Source organism: Phaenicophaeus curvirostris, chromosome 10 (genome assembly GCF_032191515.1).
Source record: "Phaenicophaeus curvirostris isolate KB17595 chromosome 10, BPBGC_Pcur_1.0, whole genome shotgun sequence".
Taxonomy (NCBI): Eukaryota; Metazoa; Chordata; class Aves; order Cuculiformes; family Cuculidae; genus Phaenicophaeus; species Phaenicophaeus curvirostris.
The window spans coordinates 26514625-26534221 of record NC_091401.1 but is presented as its reverse complement, the minus strand read 5'-3'; the positions used below and the strand labels follow the sequence as shown (position 1 = coordinate 26534221).

Below are 19597 nucleotides of genomic sequence, written 5' to 3'. Positions count from 1 at the left end.
ATCCACTCCACCCCAACCATCCCATCCCACGCCATCCATCCTGTTTATCCCACCCCATCCCATCCCATCCATCCTGTTCACCCCATCCCACCCCATCCTATCCATCCCATCCCATCCATTCCACCCCACCCAATCCCATCTCATCGTATTTACCCCCCCCCCCCATCCCATCCCACCCCCCCCCCATCCCTCCCCCCCCACTCCATCCCACCCCCGGTCCCTCCCCGGGGCGTTCCCGGCTCCTCCCCTCCGCTCGGGGGCCGCTCCGGACCCCGCAGGTTTATTTTTCGGGGTGGGGGTGTGTGTGTGGGGGGTCGCTCTCCGCCCCTGGACCCTCCGAGCCACCCGCAGCCTCCCGGGTGAGGGGGGGGGACCTCCCCGAGCATCCCCCGCTCCCTCCTCCTCCTCCTCCTCCTCCCGGCTCCTTCCAGCCTCGCGCGGATTTTTCGCCGATTATTTCATCCGATTTTATTGGGGGGCGGCGGGGCTCGCCCCCCCCGGCCCCCCCGGTCCCCCCGCACCCCCAGCCTCCCGGGGGGCTTTGGACGAGGTGCCCGGCCGGGGGGTGCGGGGGGCGCGGGGCCAGGGGCGCCCCAAGCCCGGGGGGGGGGGGGGGGACACCGGGATGGGACCGGGATGGAGGGGGGGGGGGGCGGAGAGGGATGCTGACCCCCCCGCTCTCTCCCGCAGGGGGAGCCGAGCAGCGTGGGAAAGGGATGGAGGTGGAGGATCCCCCGCTGAAAAAGCTCAGGTAACCCCCCCCCAACCCCCCGAACCCCGCTGGGACCCGGGAGGGGGTGATCCCGGGGGGTCCCTTCGCTCTGGGGAGCACCCACCACCCCTTTGGGGCGAAAACAAGGGAAAAAGCCCTTTTCCCCCCCTCTTCCCAACCGAGGGGGGTCCTGCCCTGCCCTGGGGCTGCGGGCGCTGTAGAAAAATGTTGGTTTTGATAAGTAATTGAGCTATTTGCTCTTCCCGAGCGCCTCTTTCCCCTCGTTTACGCTGCAGGAGGATCCCCGAGCTCCGTGGGGTTGGGTTTTGTGTTGGTTTTGGGTTGGTTTTGGGTTGCGTTGGGGTTGGGTTGGGGTTGGGTTGCGTTGGGTTGAGTTTTGTGTTAGTTTTGGGTTGCGTTGGGTTGTGTTTTGTGTTGGGTTTGGGTTGCATTGGGGTTGGGGTTGAGTTGGGTTGAGTTGGGTTGGGTTGGGGTTGGGTTGGGTTGGTGGGAGCTGCCCTCCCGCTCTCCCCAGGCGTCGGGGCGCCCCACGGTTCCCTCGTTGAACAAGCCAAGCCGGGGGCGCGTGGCGTAGCTGCCTCGTGGCGAGGGGTTTAGCCCCCCACCAGCCCCATTTCTCAGGATCAGAGCTCCGGAACGACCCCGTTGGACGGCGCCGCTGTCGGGGATGGCACCGAGGTCAGGGGGCTCGGAGCCGGGTTTGGGAGCGACGGGGGCGATGCTGTTGTGTAATTACGGCTCGGGCCCCGCGTCACGTGTGCCCGAGCGGGATTCTTCTTCGTCAGGGATCACACGCTCTCGTACCTTCAGGAAAACCTCCCGAACCCAAGCTGAACCCCCCCGGGTCACCCTCTTGGAGGTGAAATCTCCGCCGGTCGCGCTGCCGGCGACTTTGGAAGAGGGATGGAGGCAGAAATTGGGAGTTTGGGAAGAGCTGGAGCTGCGGCTCCGCACTATCTGGTGGACGGAGAGGATGTAAACAAGGAGCCTCCCTGCACCTAAGCCCTCGGTGGCGCTGGGATGCTCCCGCTCTCCGTTCCCGGCTTTCCTGGAGCATCAACGCCGATTTGCTTCCCCTTGGTTTGCAATCAGCTCCGAGTTTTCTCTTCCAGCTCGGCTCCCTGGCTTATCGAGATCTCGTTTAAGCCGATATCTTATTTTCTGCAGCTAAACCAGCCCCTTCTGCCCTAGAGGAGCCCCCCCGGTGGCCTTCGCCTCCGGAGATGACAGGTTGGGTTGTTAATCCGTGATTTTTGGCTGGGAATGGTTGTGGTTTCACCCCCCACCCAGCTTTGAAATTCATAGACGATGTGATTTTTGCAGTTGCAATCCGGTCCCGGAGAAGGCGCTGGGAGGTCAGGGCGGCTCCGTTGGGTGAAATCCCCGTTAGTTAAATTAGTTTGTGCTTTTAATTGGGTTTGGGGGCCCCGAGTCCCCCTTGGTTTCTGCGTTACGGCGATGGGGACCAGGCGGTGCTGGTACCTGCTCCTTCCCCTCTGCGTTCACCTGGGCTGCTTCGTTTTTATACCTCTAATAATTATATTATAAGATCTCTTAATAAATTAGATAATAGATAATATATTAGATATTATCTAATATAATATTAGATAATAAATTATCCATATTTATGTCTAATATCGAGACATTCCACTAATTTACAGGCATAGAAATATGGTTTGATAAGAAACAGGCTGGAAAAGCCTGGGATTTGAACATGAGTGTAAATCCTGCCTGTCACGAGTTAAAAATCAGCCCTGCACACGGTTCAGGCTCCAATAGGAAGGATCCAACAGCATCTCGATTGTTTTTATCCCTCGTTGATACTGTGTTGGGCGTGGGAGAAGGGACAGGGAAAAAAAAAATCACCCTGTTGTTTGGGTTTTTTTAAAAAAAACACGTAAAAATTTTAAATCGACTTGAAATTTAAATTAATTTTGAAATTTAAATGGGTTTAAAAAATTAAATTAATTTTTAAAACACTTAAAAAAAATTTTGTAGTTAATTTTTAAACCCAGCAAGAGCAGGGAGTAATTTTATTTGCTTAAAGCAAGGCGATGCCGTCCCACTGCGAGAGTGTTTTGTATCCAGAATGTGGTGGCAAGGGGAGTGTCGGCATCTTCTCCCTCCAGGATCTCTGGAACCTTGGAAAAACCTGTTAAAAAGGGAAAATACAGGCATAAAACCATGTGGCTTGGTGGTGAAATGTGGGAGGCAAACCCCAGCCACCCCAGGGCTGAGACTCGTGTATGAGGGATGGGTAAGAGTGATGAGTTTACGCGGAGAAACCCAATTTAATGTCTCCAAACAGTGAGATTTTCGGGTTCCTGATGCTGAAGGTGCCTTTTAATTTCTGCTTCAGCTGTGAGGAGAAATAAAAGCCCGAAGGACCCTGGGCAGGGCTGGGGTTGGAAAGCCCTGTGATAGTAGTAGTAGTAATAATAATAATAATAATAATAATAACAACAACAATAACAATTTGTGCTGTTCTAGTAAACAGCAAAACCAGGGTGGGTTTCATGGAATCATAGAATGATTTACTCCTAGAATCATAGTAAATCATAGAATCATTTACTCCGGGTGGCGAAGGGAACTTGGGGTTTATGGGATCTGCAGGATTTTCTCCCGTTTCACAAGGAATTATCCTTAACCAAGTTTCCTCTCAGCTCTCATTTCTGCGTATTTTGGCTTTATTTATTTACTTATTTTCCCTCACCTTGTTGATTTCAAACCTGAAATACCAGCGGGGTTAAGGCTTGAGATCAAGGGGCGAGGGCAGCCCCTCTTTTTTCTCCTCAGCCCTAATTGCTCGTCATCCCCGGGATGCTGCGTTAGGGGGGAGGAAATCCTCCTGCAAAGCGGTTCTGTTGGCAGGGGTGGGACTGGATGGGCTTTGAGGTCCCTTCCAACCCAAACCATCCCAGGATTCTGTGATACATTTGAAGGTGTTTATTTCTCTACATATAACTGTGTATTCGTGTATATTTGCACATCAACCTGACGTTGCCAGGGCAATGCTGGTGGCATCAGGTGTGGGAGAAGCTCCTCCTGCTGCTGCACGTTCCCTGCAGGTCTCGGATGCCGTTCCCTATGGAACTGGCCAGGAGAATCCCCGTGGAGCTGGGTCTTTCCGAGATGGGCTCTGTTGTTTCTGGGTGCGACGCTGTCGCTTGGTTTATTTTGTCTGGTTGTGGCTGTGGATGAACTGGGCTGCTGGCAGCAGAGTTGGTTTGGGTTTCTTTAGCTGCCTTTCCGCTCGGCTCGTTGCTGCGGGATGGGAGCAGGAGGTCTTCAGGGATGCAGGGATGGGAGCGGGACCAGGGATGCGGGGATGGGAGTGAGGTGGCATCAGGGACAAGAGCAGAGTGGCATCAGGGGTAGGAATGGGGTGGCATTAGGGATGTGGGGAAGGAAGAGAGGTGGCACCAGGGATGCAGGGCGGTGTGTGGGTACAGGGGATGCAGGAGGGTGACCAAGGCCATGCTGTCCATGCCATGTCCTTTTATTTCCCCCTTTCCCCCCTCCTTTTATTTTCCCCCTTCTCTCTCCCTTTCTTTTTCCCCTTTCCCCTCTCCCTTTCTTTTTCCCCTTTCCCCTCTCCCTTTCTTTTTCCCCTTTCCCCTCTCCCTTTCTTTTTCCCCTTTCCCCTCTCCCTTTCTTTTTCCCCTTTCCCCTCTCCCTTTCTTTTTCCCCTTTCCCCTCTCCCTTTCTTTTTCCCCTTTCCCCTCTCCCTTTCTTTTTCCCCTTTCCTACTCTTTTCCTTCCTCCTGTTCACCTGGAGCTGGTTCCTCTCCCCGCATTGATGCTCTCTGAGCTGTCCCCACCGTGATGGCCTCGCGTCCCCAGCTCCGTTGGCTGCTCGTCCTGCCAAAGGGCTTTAACGTGATGGGATTTTAATTCCTTAAGAGCGTGGAGGCAAAGCCGCCGGGCTGGGAGGGGAACTGGCTGCTGGTGACAACTGGGCTAAGCTGGGGCAGCTCTTTAGTGCTTTCTCATTAAGATCCGCTGCTGGGCTGGGTTGTGTGAGAGCAAAACTTGTTGAGGATGACCTGATAGACTGAAAAAACACAGATCATTATGAAAAAAAGACAAACCCAATGGTTGCTTTATCCCTACCCACTTAGGGGAGCCTCCCTGTCCTGAGCCCTGAGCTGATGGGTCTGGAAAGCTCAGGTGGGACTGGGTTTGGACCTCAGCATCGCTTGGTGGTGCTCATCAGCATCACTTTTTGTGGATGTTTTCTTGCCTGGGACAAACATTTCCTGAGGCAGGTAGGGCTGCCCGGAGACCCTTGGCTTCCAGCATGTTTCCCCAGCATGAGGTTGGGAGCGCAACCCTGGCAAGGCTGGGTGTCCTGGCCACCTCCAGGGGCGGCCTCTGGGGAGATGTGCTTAGGTTTCCCTATGGAAAGCGGCTCCATATTGCTTGGAAGTGGTGGCCATCAGTAGGACACACCTCTCCAAGGGGTAGCAGGGCTGCCCGGGGTGGGATTTGGGGTCAGGGCTGTGCCTGCTTGTCCCCCAGCTGTGCCCGTGTGGCCAGGACTCTGCAGAGGCTCATCTCAGGAGGTTTCCTTGGAAACCCAGCAGCCAGCGCGAGGAAGGAGCGTTCCCCAGGCAGCTCCATGGGTGTCGGGGCAAGGCAGAGAGGAGCGGCGTTCCGTGGGGCTGAGCTGCTCCAGCTCGGGGTGGGGAAGGGGGATGCTTTGGGAAGCTCTCACCAGCTGCCGTCCAGTTCCTGGGAAGCCTTTCCCCTCCTGCCGTGTGGTGCCTGCAGACCCTAGAATCCTAGAATCACCAGGTTGGAAAAGACCCATTGGATCATCGAGTCCAACCATTCCCATCCAGGGCTTTGTCTTTGCAGGAGCAGGAAGATCCAGATACGAAACATCCCCCCACACCTGCAGTGGGAGGTAAGGAGCAGACGATCCTAAAAGCATCCCGTCCATCTCCTCCTCCGCCAGTCGCACTGAGCAGCACGAGCTGCGCTGCCCGAGCGTGTGATCGGCGCGTGGGCCACCCTTGACCTTCCCAGTGACCCCAGGATGAGGGTGGAGCACGAACTGGGCTCCATCTCCTGCCTGCTTGTGGGTCCTGGAGCTGTGGGGCAGCTTGGAGCCATGGGGCATCGCCGGGATAATGGGATGGAGGTGGGTGAAGACACTTGAGCCGTTGGATGGTGCAGGCTCTTTGGAGGGTGTCTGTGGGTGAAGGCTCTTCCCTGCCTGTCCCACGCCCCTCCTGCCTTCCTCACCTGCCTGTTTGCTGCTCCCTCAGGTGCTGGATGGCCTCTTAGCTCAGTGTGGGACGGTGGAGAACGTAGAGCAAGGTAAGATGGTCCAGCGTGGTGGTCCCTATCTGCCCGAAAATCCCAGAGCCACTTCCCAGCTCTGCCCACACTGCAGAAAACCCAGTGGAAGGGAACCCAGGTTTCCCAGTCACTGGTACTGGGTTGAAATGGTCTTTCCTGTGGGCTCAAGCCCTGGGGCCGCTGTCTGGTGGTGGGAGGGCATGGACACCTCCCCTCCTGCTCTAAACGCTCCTTCTCTTGCTCTTCCCCCAGTCAACACAGACACAGAAGCAGCCGTTGTCAACGTGACCTACGCAACTAAAGAAGAAGCAAAAGTGTAAGTGGAGTTTGGTTCGTCTTGTCCATGTCTGCAAGTTTGCTGAGGTCACCAAGGTGTGTGGTGGGTCGACAGGCTGGAGGGAAGGGACGGCGTCCAGGGGGCCTGGACAGGCTGAGAGGGGCTGTGGGAACCTCACGGGGTTCAACGAGGCCAAGGGAGAAGGTCCTGCGCCTGGGTCGGGGCAATCCCAGCTGCAAATCCAGGCTGGGTGGAGGATGGATTGGGAGCGGCTCTGAGGAGAAGGACTTGGGGTGCTGAGACCTTAGAGCAGCTTCCAGTGCTGAAAGGGGCTCTAGGAAAGCTGGGGAGGGGCTCTGGATCAGGGATAACAGGGATGGGACAAGGGTGACATTTTTGAGCTGCAAGAGGGGAGATGGAGATGAGATCTTAAGAAGAGAAAGTTCTGTGTGGATGGGGAGGCCCTGGCCCAGGTTGCCCAGAGCAGGGGTGGCTGCCCCATCCCTGGAGGGGTTCAAGGCCAGGCTGGATGGGGCTTGGAGCCCCTGGGCCAGTGGGAGGTGTCCCTGCCCATGGGGGACTCTGGACTCTGGTGAGGGAAGAAGATTCAGGGTTGGTGAGGGACCGTGATCTACAAGGGCAAGTTCTGGAGATGCACCCGTCCCTGGGCAGCCCCTCACCAGCCCTCACCTCTCGCTACCTTGCAGAGCAATTGAGAAGCTGAGCGGCCACCAGCTTGAGAACTATTCCTTCAAGATTTCCTACATCCCGGATGAAGAGGTGAGCTCCCCTCCGCCCCCGCCGCGATCGCGCCGCGGGGGCCACCCTTCCAGGGAGCGGGGCTCTTCCCCAGGGGGCTCCTCGCAGCCCAAACAGCTCGAGTTCCCACTGCGGATGCTGGTGCCCACGCAGTTTGTTGGTGCGATCATAGGAAAGGAGGGCATGACCATAAAGAACCTTACTAAGCAAACTCAGTCCAAGTAAGTATCTCGAATGGTTTCCTTTCCTTCTGTAGGTTGCCAGCATGGATCCTCCATGCGCTTGGGGCTTTAGGTGCCGATTTCGTGGGGTGCAGCCTTCATGGGATGGTGGTAGAACCCGTGTTCCAAACTGTTCCTGCTGGCCAGGGTGGTCTGGGTACAGCCAGAGGGGGATGCGCACTGCAACTGCCCTCGAATGGGTTTCTGAAGCCTCCTCACAAGAAAGGCTGGGGGTGAGGCTTTAGGGACAAAGGGGACATTTGGGGATGTGGGGAAGGGCCATCCTAGGTGTGATGGTCCATCCCGCAGCGCCCCGTGTGGGCTGGAGCTGCTGCAGGGGGAGCGGGGGCACCCTGGGAGCGCTGCCCTGAGAAGGATGGGCTTTTGGTGACCATTTGAAGCCCTTTTTTGGCAATCTAATACTTCTCTTTTGGAAAAAAAATGGGGAGAAGGGTGCTATTTTGCCAAAGGTTTCCATGTTTCTCTTGCCGATGTTCACATTGATTTCACCTCTTGATTTTCTGCATGGTTTTCCCGCATGGTTTGTTCCTGCCTGGATTTGTTTGTGTTCATCCCAAAGCTGTCTCCTCCCATTCTCATCATCCTGAACCCGGTGATCCCACAGGACATAGGACTCCTGTACCAGAACATCTCCAGGGCTTCCTAGTTCTCAGAGAAGCTTTGAGAGGCAAATTGTTGGGTAATAGCGCGTCCGCTTGAGCAGGAGGGAGCACGAGCTGCGCCCAGGGCTGGGTTGGGTTGGTAGGAAGAGGTTGGTATGGAAGAGAGGCTGATGCGTAGGGACAGGAGCTCCTCAAGCCCGGCTACCCATAGAGCGTGGCCACCTAGTAGCCGTGAGCTGGTCCCAGTTGGCCACAAGCCCCTCTCCTCCAGGTGAGTCTCCTAGTGGGATGAGCAGTGGGTGATGCTGTGTCCTGGCCACTCAAGACGGGAAGGTTGCCCTTTGCAAGCCCTGAGCCTGGTGAGGAAGGTGGGAGGTGCTGGTTGCCGGTTTCTCAGGACCAAGAGGCCAAGTGCTGCTGCCGAGCTGTCCCCCCTTGTGGATTGACTCCCTGTCCCTGCACTGAAGACCTGGTGCTGTGGAGGAAGGCCGTGCTCTGTGCATCCACTTCTCCTGACCTGCTCGAGGAGACCACGTGCAGCGGAGAGCCTCCACCTCCCCTCCAGCCCTGGACTGGGGAACCTCCTGCACCCTCCTGAGACCGTAGCCGTCAGTCTGGGTGTCAGCCTGCAGCTCTGTCCCTGCTCAAGCTGCCGTCACCCCCCAGTGTGACAATCCTGGGGACGAGGGTGCTGGTCACATCGCGTTCCCCGGGCCCCTGCTCATACCCAGAGCAATGATGGTGCCTGGATTCCTCAGTTCATGTAGGACTTCACCCCTGTCTCCACACACGGTGGTGCCCACAGATGTTCTTGAGCTCTAGGGGACAAAACTGTCACCAGGTGGAGCAGTCTTCTTCCTTGGCTGAGGAGGAGCCTGGACCAGGACCCCCCTCACCAGACGACCTTCCACAGTGGCTGCAGCCCTTGTAACTGGGCGAGGAGAGCTCCGTGGCTACCAAGAAGCCATAGGGCCAGGATAACCCCATGTGCATACAGGACCGACCGCCTCGAGAGGGCTGTACCTCACGGCCACCACTCTGAAGCCCCCCCAGCACCAACCCCACAAGGATCTCCTGGAGTTTTTCCTGCTGCACCATGCGCAAACCTGCCCTGTAGCTGTCCCACCATCCCAGCTGCCCCGGCTCCCCTGCCTGCAGCACGGGATGTGGGGATTGAGGATCACCTTCTCCATCAGCCTCAACCATTCGTGGGTTCAAGAAGCTGCCTGCGGGGTTTGTTGGGGCAGCCGTGGATTCCTCATTGGTTCCTCATGGCTTGGAGCATCAACCTGGTGTGACAGTGCGACCCCCCTCTGGAGGACGGGCTCGTCATGGCCTCTCGTGGCACACTGTGATGTGTTTGCCTTCTCTCCCCTGTCTTCATTCCCTCTTCAGTGCTTGGATGAAGCCACTCTGAGACCCCTTTGGAAGCTGGTGGTGCAGGCTCTCCCCCTGCCTCGGGGAAGGTTCATCGAGTTATTTGAATTGGAAGGGACCTCAAAGCCCATCCAGTCCCACCCCTGCCCTGGGTGGGGACACCTCCCACTGGATCAGGGGCTCCAAGCCCCATCCAGCCTGGCCTTGAACCCCTCCAGGGATGGGGCAGCCACCCCTGCTCTGGGCAGCCTGCGCCAGAGCCTCCCCACCCTCACAGCAAAACATTTCTCCCCAAGATCTCATCTCAATCTCCCCTCTTCCAGCTCAAAACTGTTCTGCATCGTCCCATCCCTGTGCTCCCTGATCCAGAGCTCCTCCCCAGCTTTCCTGGAGCCCCTTTCAGCACTGGAAGCTGCTCTAAGGTCTCCCCGCAGCCTTCTTTTCTCCAGGCTGAACAACCCCACCTCTCCCAGCCTGTCCTCATACAGGAGTTGCTCCAGCCCTCAGATCATCTCCGTGGCCTCAAAGTTGCCCCAGCCGCTCCCCCTCAACCTGTAGATGAAGCATCCTTGTTCCTAGGTGCTGGTTCATGAGCTCCTGGAAGAGCTGAGCTGTGCAAACCCACAGGATCCTGCAGCATCCAAGCGTGATGCTCCTTAGGGGTGACTGCACCCCATCCCTCAGCCTTTGCACACAAGCAGCACCACGAATGATCCCAGCCAGGACGGGGACCTTTTATGGAGACATGGCTGGAGGGCACCGTGTTGGAGCTGAGTGCTGGTGGCATTCCCTGAGGGACCGAAGAGCTGCTGCACCCTCTGAGATGATCGGGGCCAGCCCAGCCCTCACGGCAGCAGGGACAGGGACACCGAGGTGGTGGCATCACGTGGAGAAGATGGAAGGGTTGCTCACCCCAGTTCTTCAGGAGGTGCTGGTGGCCCACGGGAGTCTCCTACCCTGCTTTCCTCTCTCCCTCTCTCTCAGGGCCTTTGCCACGTGTGGTTAAGTGGTGAGGAGCGAGCTGGGGGCACGTGCCTCCTCCCCGCCGGAGGGGAGGACCAGAGGAGCTTGAGCGCGGTCCCTGCCGGGGCGCACGGGAGAGCGTTCTGGTCTCCTGGGGAAGGGCGTGAGTACGAGCGCCGTTGTTGACGTGTCCCTCCTTGTCATGCCAAGTGCTGCCTGCGGGTAAGTCGACTTTGTCCCGAAGGACTCGCGGCGGTCGTGGCAGCGGCTGGTCGCTGGACAGCTTGGGTGTTGTGTGGAGAGAGGTTGAGGTTGGAAGGGACCTCCGGTCTCCTGCTCCGAGGGAGCTGGCGTCAAAGACGATAGACCAAGTTACTCAGGGCTTTGTCCAGTTGAGGATGTTCTGCTCCCTCTTGATGCATCGTTGGACGTTCGTGGATGTGTCTCAGTTTCCAGGCAAACCTCAGGGCATAAAGGTGAACGTAGCTCAAACCTGATGTAAATCAGCTGAAGCAAAGCCCTGCCTGGGCTGTGTGAGACCAGGTTGGTGGTGAACATTCATCAATGAGACCCAGGTTCACCCCAGCGCTCGAGCAGGTGTTGAAATGAGCTTTTCTGTGAGGAGCAGGCTCAGCTTCTGAGCTCTCAAAGCCTTCGTGTGACCCCAGGTGTGTCTCAGGGGGCTCCTCTCTGCTGGTTGTTTCGCTGTAGGGTTGACATCCATCGGAAGGAGAACGCTGGTGCCGCTGAGAAGCCCATCACCATCCACGCCTCACCAGAGGGCTGCTCCGAGGCGTGTCGCATGATCCTTGATATCATGCAGAAGGAGGCTGAGGAAACCAAATCGTGAGTGGCCCTGGCTCAGTGAAACGGGCGGGTTGGCTGGAAAGGAGGTAAATTCAGGCATCTGTGGAGAAGAAGCCACCTTCAGAAACAGATTTTTCACAGAAAGGGTCATTGCTCCCTGTCCGAGGCTGCCCAGGGAGGGGGTTGAGTCCCCTTCCCTGGAGGGGTTTAAGGGACGGGTGGACGAGGTGCTGAGGGACATGGGTTAGTGATTGATGGGAATGGTTGGACTCGATGATCCGGTGGGTCTTTTCCAACCTGGTGATTCTGTGGTTCTGTTGCCCCTACCCTGTGAGGGAACCGCTGGCATTTGGAGTTTCAGGATAGAGTCATGGGTCATGACAGCTTAATAACTTCTCCATGGTATGATCGACAGTGCTGGCGAGACTAGAAGCTCGGGTGGGTCTCAGGAGGATGTAGGCAAGGTTGGAGAACAAAATTCCGTGAAATATAGATCTTCGATTGGTCTTGGGAAGTCCTTGAGTTCTTCTTCCCCCAAAGCTGAGGAGATACAGTGGTGGGAAGCAGTGGAGGTTTTTCTCTCCTTCCACCATATCGTTAGTCCCCATTGCTGGAAATTGGTTTTTGAGCCAGGTGGACCTTTAGATTTTATTATTTTAATCCCTTTTAGAGCAGAAGAGATTCCTTTGAAGATCCTTGCACACAACAGCCTGGTGGGGCGGTTGATCGGCAAGGAGGGACGCAACCTCAAGAAGATCGAGCAGGACACAGGCACCAAGATCACCATCTCCCCGTAAGTCCTGGTGGGCACCAAGCCACCTCACTCCATCCGACACGGCTCAGGTAGAACCGGAGCCAGAAAACAGAGACTTCGCATCCTCCTACGCACGTTCCCCTTCCCGGGTGGGTGTTCCTCGTCCCAGGCAGGGAGAGGGCGTGCGGTTCCACGCTGTCTCAGGGGGAACCCTCATCTTTAAGCTTCCCTTGTGTTTTTTGACTTGAGACCCCCCCTTTAACCATCTGTCTGGATGTATCTGTGGGGTAGGTTGCAGGATTTAACCATTTATAACCCCGAGCGGACCATCACGGTGAAGGGCAGCATGGAGGCGTGCTCCAAGGCCGAAGTGGAGATCATGAAGAAGCTGCGAGAGGCCTACGAGAACGATGTGGTGGCCGTCAGTGTAAGCTCCCAGTCCCTCTGCCTGGGATGCCCTTGCTTGAGAGCCACTGCTGGGGTGGCCAGAAGAAAACTACGGGGGTGGTTTCTCTCTTCCATCAAGGGCTGGTTCTCACCCATCATCCACTCCGTGTGGTGAGAACCCCAAAAGCTCCACTCGGCCTATTGCTCATTTCTCGTTGTGTTTGCTTTCCCAGCAACAAGCCAACCTGATCCCAGGATTGAATCTCAGCAGTCTGGGGATCTTCTCGACGGGGCTGTCCATGCTCCCATCCACCCCGAGAGCGCGAGGGGCGGCAGCGGCTTCCCCGTACCACCCGTTCCCAGTAAGTGCAGGAGACTTTGAGGGGCTGAGGGGTGTGTTCCTGGGGGCAGAGTGGTCTGTAGGCTCTCCTGCTGTGGCTCTTGCCTCTGGGTGGACGTCACGGCTGTAGGAGGCATCTCACGGGGAGCTGTGAGCACGAACTCAGACTCTTGGCCATTTAGGGGAGATACTCATCCCAGCAGCGAGGTGGAGAAGGCAGTGAGTGACCGCGGCTTGTCCCTCCTTGGCTGTAGCTCCCTGGGAAGATCAGCTGCGTCCCCATGTTGTGCTGAGCTTGAGTTTTTGAGGACTGGTTGTGACCCTTGGGGTGCCGGGGCAGGGCCCAGGGGTGGTGGCTGCACCCCGAGGGCTGCGCTTGCGGCGAGCTGAGCTTCAGCTGGTTTTGTAGGCGAGGGCTTTCCCTTCTCCCGGGGCGCTGTGGCTGCCGGGAGCCCGAGAAGCACCTTCAAAACCCCAGAGACCAGGGCAGCGAGGGATGGGAAAGGTCCATCCCAGCCCAGTGGCCCCTGCTGGGCTCTGTGGGCCCTGTTGGCCGCTCTAAATCCACCCGTTGAGAGACTTTGGCCGCACGGCGACCGTCGCACGGGTTCATTTACTTTCCTGTTTTCTTTTCCTGGCGACGCCAGCAGCAGAGCGGGCGGAGGAGAACGGTGAGTGCCAGGCTGGTGGGACGAGGGCTTGGAGGAGCTGGGGGGATGGTGGCCCTGGAGGGGAGGATGCTCTGCCTGCCTCGGCCCCCCGAGCGAGCACAGACCTCGGGAACCCTCAGACCTCATCGCTGTCTGCAGCTCCCTGATGGGAGGTTGTGGTGAGGTGGGCGCTGGGCTCTGCTCCCAAGCGACAGGACGAGAGGAAAAGGCCTCAAGCTGCACCAGGGCAGGTTCAGGTTGGACATCAGGAAAAATTGCTTCACCAAAAAGGTTCTCGGGCACCGGCAGAGGCTGCGCAGGAGGGGGTTGAGTCCCCAGTCCTGGAGGGGTTTAACAGACAGGTGGGTGAGGTGCTCAGGGGTGGTTTAGTGGTGGACAGGCACCGTTGAGCTTGATCATCTCCAAAGGTCTTTTCCAACCACGCGATTCTATGAAACGTCTGCTTGTGCATGTGTTGGGGTGATGGAGAGGAGCCGGGCGGCTCTCCTGGAGGGCAGCGGTCGCTGTGGGCTTCTTCACCCCGAAGCTTTGTGTTCGAGCCCCCCTGATGAATCCAAGAGGAGCCGTCGCCTCTGCCACCATTTTTTATAGTAAAACATGGAGGAGACAAAAAAGAAAACCTAACAGGAAAGCAGCCTGGTGTGGGGGCAGCTGCCGCCAGCCCCGGTGGTGGCCCCAGGGCTCCATGTTGGGCCCAGGTCTGTTTAACAACTTTATCCATGGCCTGGATGAGGGCATCAAGTGCCCCCTCAGTCAGTTTGCAGATGACACCAAACTGGGTGGGGGTGTCGATGTGCTGGAGAGCAGGAGGGGTCTGCAGAGGGACTGGGACAGGCTGGAACTGTGGGTCAAGGCTCCGCAGAGGGACCTGGCCAGGCTGGATCCATGGGCCAAGGCTCCGCAGAGGGACCCGGCCAGGCTGGATCCATGGGCCAAGGCTCCGCAGAGGGACCCGGCCAGGCTGGATCCATGGGACAAGGCTCTGCAGAGGGACCCGGCCAGGCTGGATCCATGGGCCAAGGCTCTGCAGAGGGACCCGGCCAGGCTGGATCCATGGGCCAAGGCTCTGCAGAGGGACCGGGACAGGCTGGATCCATGGGCCAAGGCTCCGCAGAGGGACCCGGCCAGGCTGGATCCATGGGCCAAGGCTCCGCAGAGGGACCCGGCCAGGCTGGATCCATGGGCCAAGGCTCTGCAGAGGGACCCAGCCAGGCTGGATCCATGGGCCCAAGTTCAACGAGGCCAAGTATTGGGTCCTGTACTTGGGTGCAGCCTGGGGACGAGCGGCTGGAAAACTGCCCCGTGGAAAAGGCCCTGGGGGTGTTGGTTGGCAGTGGCTGAACATGAGCCAGCAGGGGCCCAGGTGGCCAAGAAGGCCAGCAGCATCCTGGCTGGGATCAGAAACGGTGTGACCAGCAGGAGCAGGACAGGGATTGTCCTGCCCGGGGCAGTGGTGGAGTCTCCATCCCTGGAGGCACTAAAAAGAAAGACAGATGATCTTCCCTCCAGCACCGTGGGGAGGGCGGGCAGCTGCTCCTCTGACCGTCTCCTTCTTCTGTGCCCTCGGCAGCTGCCGGAGCAGGAGGTTGTGAACCTGTTCATCCCGACGCAGGCGGTGGGGGCGATCATCGGCAAGAAGGGGCAGCACATCAAGCAGCTGGCACGCTTTGCCGGCGCCTCCATCAAGGTGAGCAGGGTGCTGCATGGCCAGTCCCAGCAACCGGGACTTGGCTTCTCCTTCCAGCTGCCGAGGGTGGCAAAGTGGAGCTCTCGTGGAGCGGTTTTGGTCCTCAAATTAGGAAGAATCCATTCCTTTGCTTGGGAAAGGGTTCTCCATTGCTTGGGAAAGGGTTCTCCATTGCTTGGGAAAGGGTTCTCCATTGCTTGGGAAAGGGTTCTCCATTGCTTGGGAAAGGGTTCTCCATTGCTTGGGAGGGGTTCTCCATTGCTTGGGAAGGGTTCTCCATTGCTTGGGAAGGGTTCTCCATTGCTTGGGAAGGGGTTGCTCCTGCTTGTGGTGTGTTCCAGCTTGAGAAGGGGATACTCCAGCTTGGGAAGCCCCTGCTTGGAGGATGCTCCGGCTTGGGAAGGGGTTGCTGTGACTTGGGAAGGGGGCACCCTTGCTTGGGAAGAGGTGGCTCCTGCGTGGGGGATGCTGCTGCGTGGGAGGGGTTCGTCCCATGGACTTGATGATCTGGTGGGTCTTTTCCAACGTGGTGATTCTATGTAGGGAAGGTTTTCCCAAGGCAGGGCCACTCTCATGCCCCTTCTCCCCACCCCTGCAGATCGCCCCTGCAGAAGGGCCCGAGGCCAGCGAGCGGATGGTCATCATCACTGGGCCCCCCGAGGCACAGTTCAAGGTGCGCGGGGGGAACAGAGGGCTCCTTGCTCAGAGGTTTTGGTGCTACTGGACATGGGTGCGTCACCACCCTCAGGGAGGGGGATGCAGGGGGCACCACCGGGACCCCTGCCCACTGGTTTTAATCATAGAACACAGGGTGCTCTGGGTTGGAAGCGACCTTAAAGCCCATCCAGCCATGGGCAGGGACACCTCCCACTGGATCAGGGGCTCCAAGCCCCATCCAGCCTGGCCTTGAACCCCTCCAGGGATGGGGCAGCCACCCCTGCTCTGGGCAGCCTGGGCCAGGGTCTCACCATCCTTACATCTTCTCCCCAGGCCCAGGGGCGAATATTTGGGAAGTTGAAAGAGGAAAACTTCTTTAACCCGAAGGAAGAAGTGAAGCTTGAAGCCCACATCAAGGTGCCTTCCTTCGCCGCCGGCCGCGTCATCGGAAAAGGCGGCAAGACGGTAGGTGGGGGGTTGCTGGGGGGGCTGCTGGGATGCTCCCTCTGCTCTGGGGACACGGCACTGGGTGTCACCCAGCACCCCTGCTCGCCCCAAGGGCAAAGCGAGACTCCAGCAGCGCCGGGACCTCGAGTCCTGGGGGTGTCTCTGGTCGGGTGGTGACCGTCCCGAGCCTGGTGCCGGTTGGGAGCCAGGGGGCCACCGGCAGTGGAACATTTTGACTCTTCCACAACCAAAACCAGAGCTCTGTTGTTTGCTCCAGGTGAACGAACTGCAAAACTTAACCAGCGCCGAGGTCATTGTGCCGCGAGACCAGACCCCGGACGAGAACGAGGAGGTCATCGTTAAAATCATTGGGCACTTCTTTGCCAGTCAGGTAAGGGCTGCGCGCGGCTCCCCCGGGATCCCCGGCTGGCTTCACCCACCAAGGAGAGCGGGAGAGCACGTGGGGGCTTGAGCATCCTGGGCTCTGTGCTCGGAGGCTCCTGAGCGCCCAGGGGACGCTAACGGTGTGTGGGAAGCTCTGTCCTGCTCTGCTGGAGTGAAAATTATGGGTTGGCCTGATTTAGCTCAAAGATGTGTCTGTGTAGTGGCAGCCGGGCTGGGAATGGGCTCCTCCTGGGTATGAGACCCACCTGGAGCCCTGGGTCCAGCTCTGGAGCCCTCAGCACAGGGAGGACATGGAGCTGTTGGAGAGAGTCCAGAGGAGGCCACGGAGATGATCTGAGGGCTAAGAACCTCCTGTACAAGGACAGACTGAGAGAGCTGGGGTTGTTCAGCCTGGAGAATAGAAGGCTGTGGGGAGCCCTTAGAGCAGCTTCCAGTGCTGAAAGGGGCTCTAGGGAAGCTGGGGAGGGGCTCTGGATCAGGGAGGGCAGGGATAGGACGAGGGTGACATTTTTGAGCTGAAGGAGGAGATATTGAGATGAGATCTTGGTGAGAAATGTTTTGCTGTGAGGGTGGGGAGGCCCTGGCTCAGGCTGCCCAGAGCAGGGGTGGCTGCCCCATCCCTGGAGGGGTTCAAGGCCAGGTTGGATGGGGCCATCGTGAAGAATTTCTCCCTAGTGTCCAATCTCAATCTCCCCGTTCCAATTTCCAGCCCTCCCCCTGTCCCTCCGAGCTGCGCTCCCCTCCCCTGAGCTCTCAGATTGGGGGGACCCGCATCGAGCCCCCTCCAAGCACATTTCTTGCTTTCCCGCAGACTGCGCAGCGCAAGATCAGGGAGATCGTGCAGCAGGTGAAGCAGCAGGAGCACAAACCCTCTGCGGGCGCCTCGCCGCGCGGCAAGTGAAGCTCTCGGGACGGAGCCCCCGAGGGAGCCGGGGGTACAAACCAAAGACCCCCCGTGCCGCGAGGGGCACCGTGAGGGCTCCCCCAGCACCTCCCGCCACCATCCCTTTAGTTGGACTAACACATGCAGAGCGAGAGAGAGAGAGAGAGAGGGGTTTGCTTCAAGTTTTTGTTTCCCCCAACCCCACCTGCTTTTTCCCCCTGGTGGGGCCCAAGGAGCTCGCCCGACGCGGGGTGGGGGCTGTGGGCCCAGCGGGGTTCGATCTACCCATCAATAACAAGACTAACGCCAGGTTTTTAAGCTTTCTAAGGGATTTGGGGTTTTAATTCTACTTTTTTTTTTCATTTCAGGGTTGAGGGGGAGGTTTGGGTTTAGCACAAGCTGGGTTCTTTAGGTGTTTTAAGGAAAGGAGCTCGTCCATTGGTTCTCGACATAGAGCAGGGAGGCAGGAGCAGCGGAAGGGAATGAAGGGAGCGTTAAAAAGCCATTTCTCAAGGGCTTCGAGCAGAGCGGTGCCTGTATGAGCCAGCAGAAGGGATGCCACCTCCTAAGAGAGGAATCTCGCTTTCCCAGCCCTTTTCCTCTTTGCTTCAGAGTCCAAAAGCAGGGCTTGCACCCCTTTTGTCCCCCTTTTCTCTCTCTCCATCGCTGCTCAGGCAGGGATCCTTGGGGAAGGATTGCAGGGAGAGGAGGCAAAACCCCAGATTTAGATGATGTTGGGAAAACAACCAGCAAAATTGGTTCTGAATTCAAGTCCCCCCCGGGCGCCCCAGGCGTACACGGACACAAAAACTACCTCAGGTTCTTGTACCTCAGCACCTTGCGCTTGTGTTTCCCTCGTAGAGGTTTTTCTATGCCTTGTAAAAGTGAGCATTGGAGCATTTTTTTAAATTATTTTTTTAATTAAAACAAGAAAAAAAAAAAACGGGAGTTGGAGAATGATCTTGAGCAAGGCAGCTGCGAGGCAGGAGGAGGAAACCAGCCTCCCTGTCCCAGAGCTCTGCTCCTTCTGCTCACCGAGAGCCAGTGGCCCATCCTTCCGAGACAGCTGAGAAATGATTAAAAAGGCAAAAAAAAGAGGAAAAAAACCAAAACCCAAGAGTAAAAATGGGTAGAAAGAAAGGAAAAAAAGCCAAGCACAGAAAGGGGTGAAGCAAAGGAGGGAGGGGAGCAGTGCCGGGGTGCACAGCCAGCGCCACAGGCTGTGCTGTCGCGTTTCCCTCTGCTGGGAAGGGTTTGGTGAATAATGCACCCAACAGCAACAAAAAAAAGAGAAATATATCCTGCTAACACAAGCCAGAGCATGTGTGCAGTGCTTGCTTTCGAGGGCCTTGCACTGGGGAGGGCCAGAATGGGCTTGGGGGGGTCTCCTCCTGCATGGTCGGGGGGAAATGGTGGGGATGGAGGGTCCTGGGGCAGCAGGGAGGGGGTTGCAGGTATTGCTGTTTCCCCACTCCCTGCAGAAAGGAGGTTTGATGGTGAGTGGATGCATGTGTAACAGCCCCAGGTCCCTCAGCCTCTCTCAGAACCCTTCTTCTCCAGCCCCTTCCCTTCTCCAGACACACTCCAGCCCCTCAGTGTCCTTCGTGGAGGAAGGGGCCCAAACTGAAGACACGGAGCTCCTGCTCCTGTCCCCCCAGGGCTGTGCCCGCTGCTCCTCGGGCAGCTCAGCACCCCCGGCTGCCCCTTGGGGACTCTGGGACAGACCACGAGAGGCTTTTGTGCTCCCGTGGCTCATCCAGGCTCAAGTCTTCTTCCTCGCAGGTTGCAAGGGAGCTGAACCCACCTCCCTCACCCCGCTCTGCAATTCACACCCACCCCTCCGTTTCGTTACCAGGCAAAGGCTCCTTCCTGGAAGGCTCCTTATACAATTTAAATATTTATTGTCATAAAAACAAAATAAATAACTTCTCTTTTCACATTAGATAAACTCCCCCGAGACAGAAAAACCACCCCAAAACAAAACAACACCCACTACGTGGGCTTCACTGTGGATTTGTTACAAATCAGAAGATGGCAAGTGTTTGCTTTCTAGGGTGTCCTCAGCTAAACCGTGACAGGAGGTCATCACAAATCCAGTTTTTAGGAATCAAGTAGATGGTAGCCATCCCAGACAGAGGGAACTCTCCTTGAGGAGCCGAACACTGAGCCCAGAGGAGCTCAGCTAACGCAGGGGTCGCTTCCACCGTGGGGGAAGGGAGCGAGCGAGCGCCCGGCAACCCCTCCCGCCCGCGGACGGACAGACGGACACACGGACAGACGGACTGACAGACGGACGGAC

At 57.6% G+C, this 19597-nt stretch overlaps 1 protein-coding gene across 4 annotated transcripts; it reads left to right on the top strand.

The window, feature by feature from the left end:
• The first annotated feature begins 233 nt into the window (after positions 1–233).
• Positions 234–18611, top strand: IGF2BP2 (insulin like growth factor 2 mRNA binding protein 2). 4 transcript variants are annotated; one of them, XM_069865218.1, is made up of 16 exons: positions 234–278; positions 691–751; positions 5594–5642; positions 6007–6058; positions 6293–6356; positions 7025–7297; positions 10972–11106; positions 11738–11860; positions 12113–12248; positions 12442–12570; positions 13199–13219; positions 14790–14906; positions 15505–15579; positions 15897–16028; positions 16288–16401; positions 17227–18611. In XM_069865218.1, exons 2-16 carry the CDS (start codon positions 717–719, stop codon positions 17314–17316), a joined length of 1545 nt encoding a protein of 514 aa, XP_069721319.1. In that variant the 5' UTR covers positions 234–278; positions 691–716; the 3' UTR covers positions 17317–18611. The 4 variants fall into 4 exon arrangements, with proteins under 4 accessions (XP_069721319.1, XP_069721318.1, XP_069721320.1 ...); XM_069865217.1 differs by having other exon boundaries at positions 13196–13219; XM_069865219.1 differs by lacking the exon at positions 13199–13219.
• Positions 18612–19597: the final 986 nt, after the last annotated feature.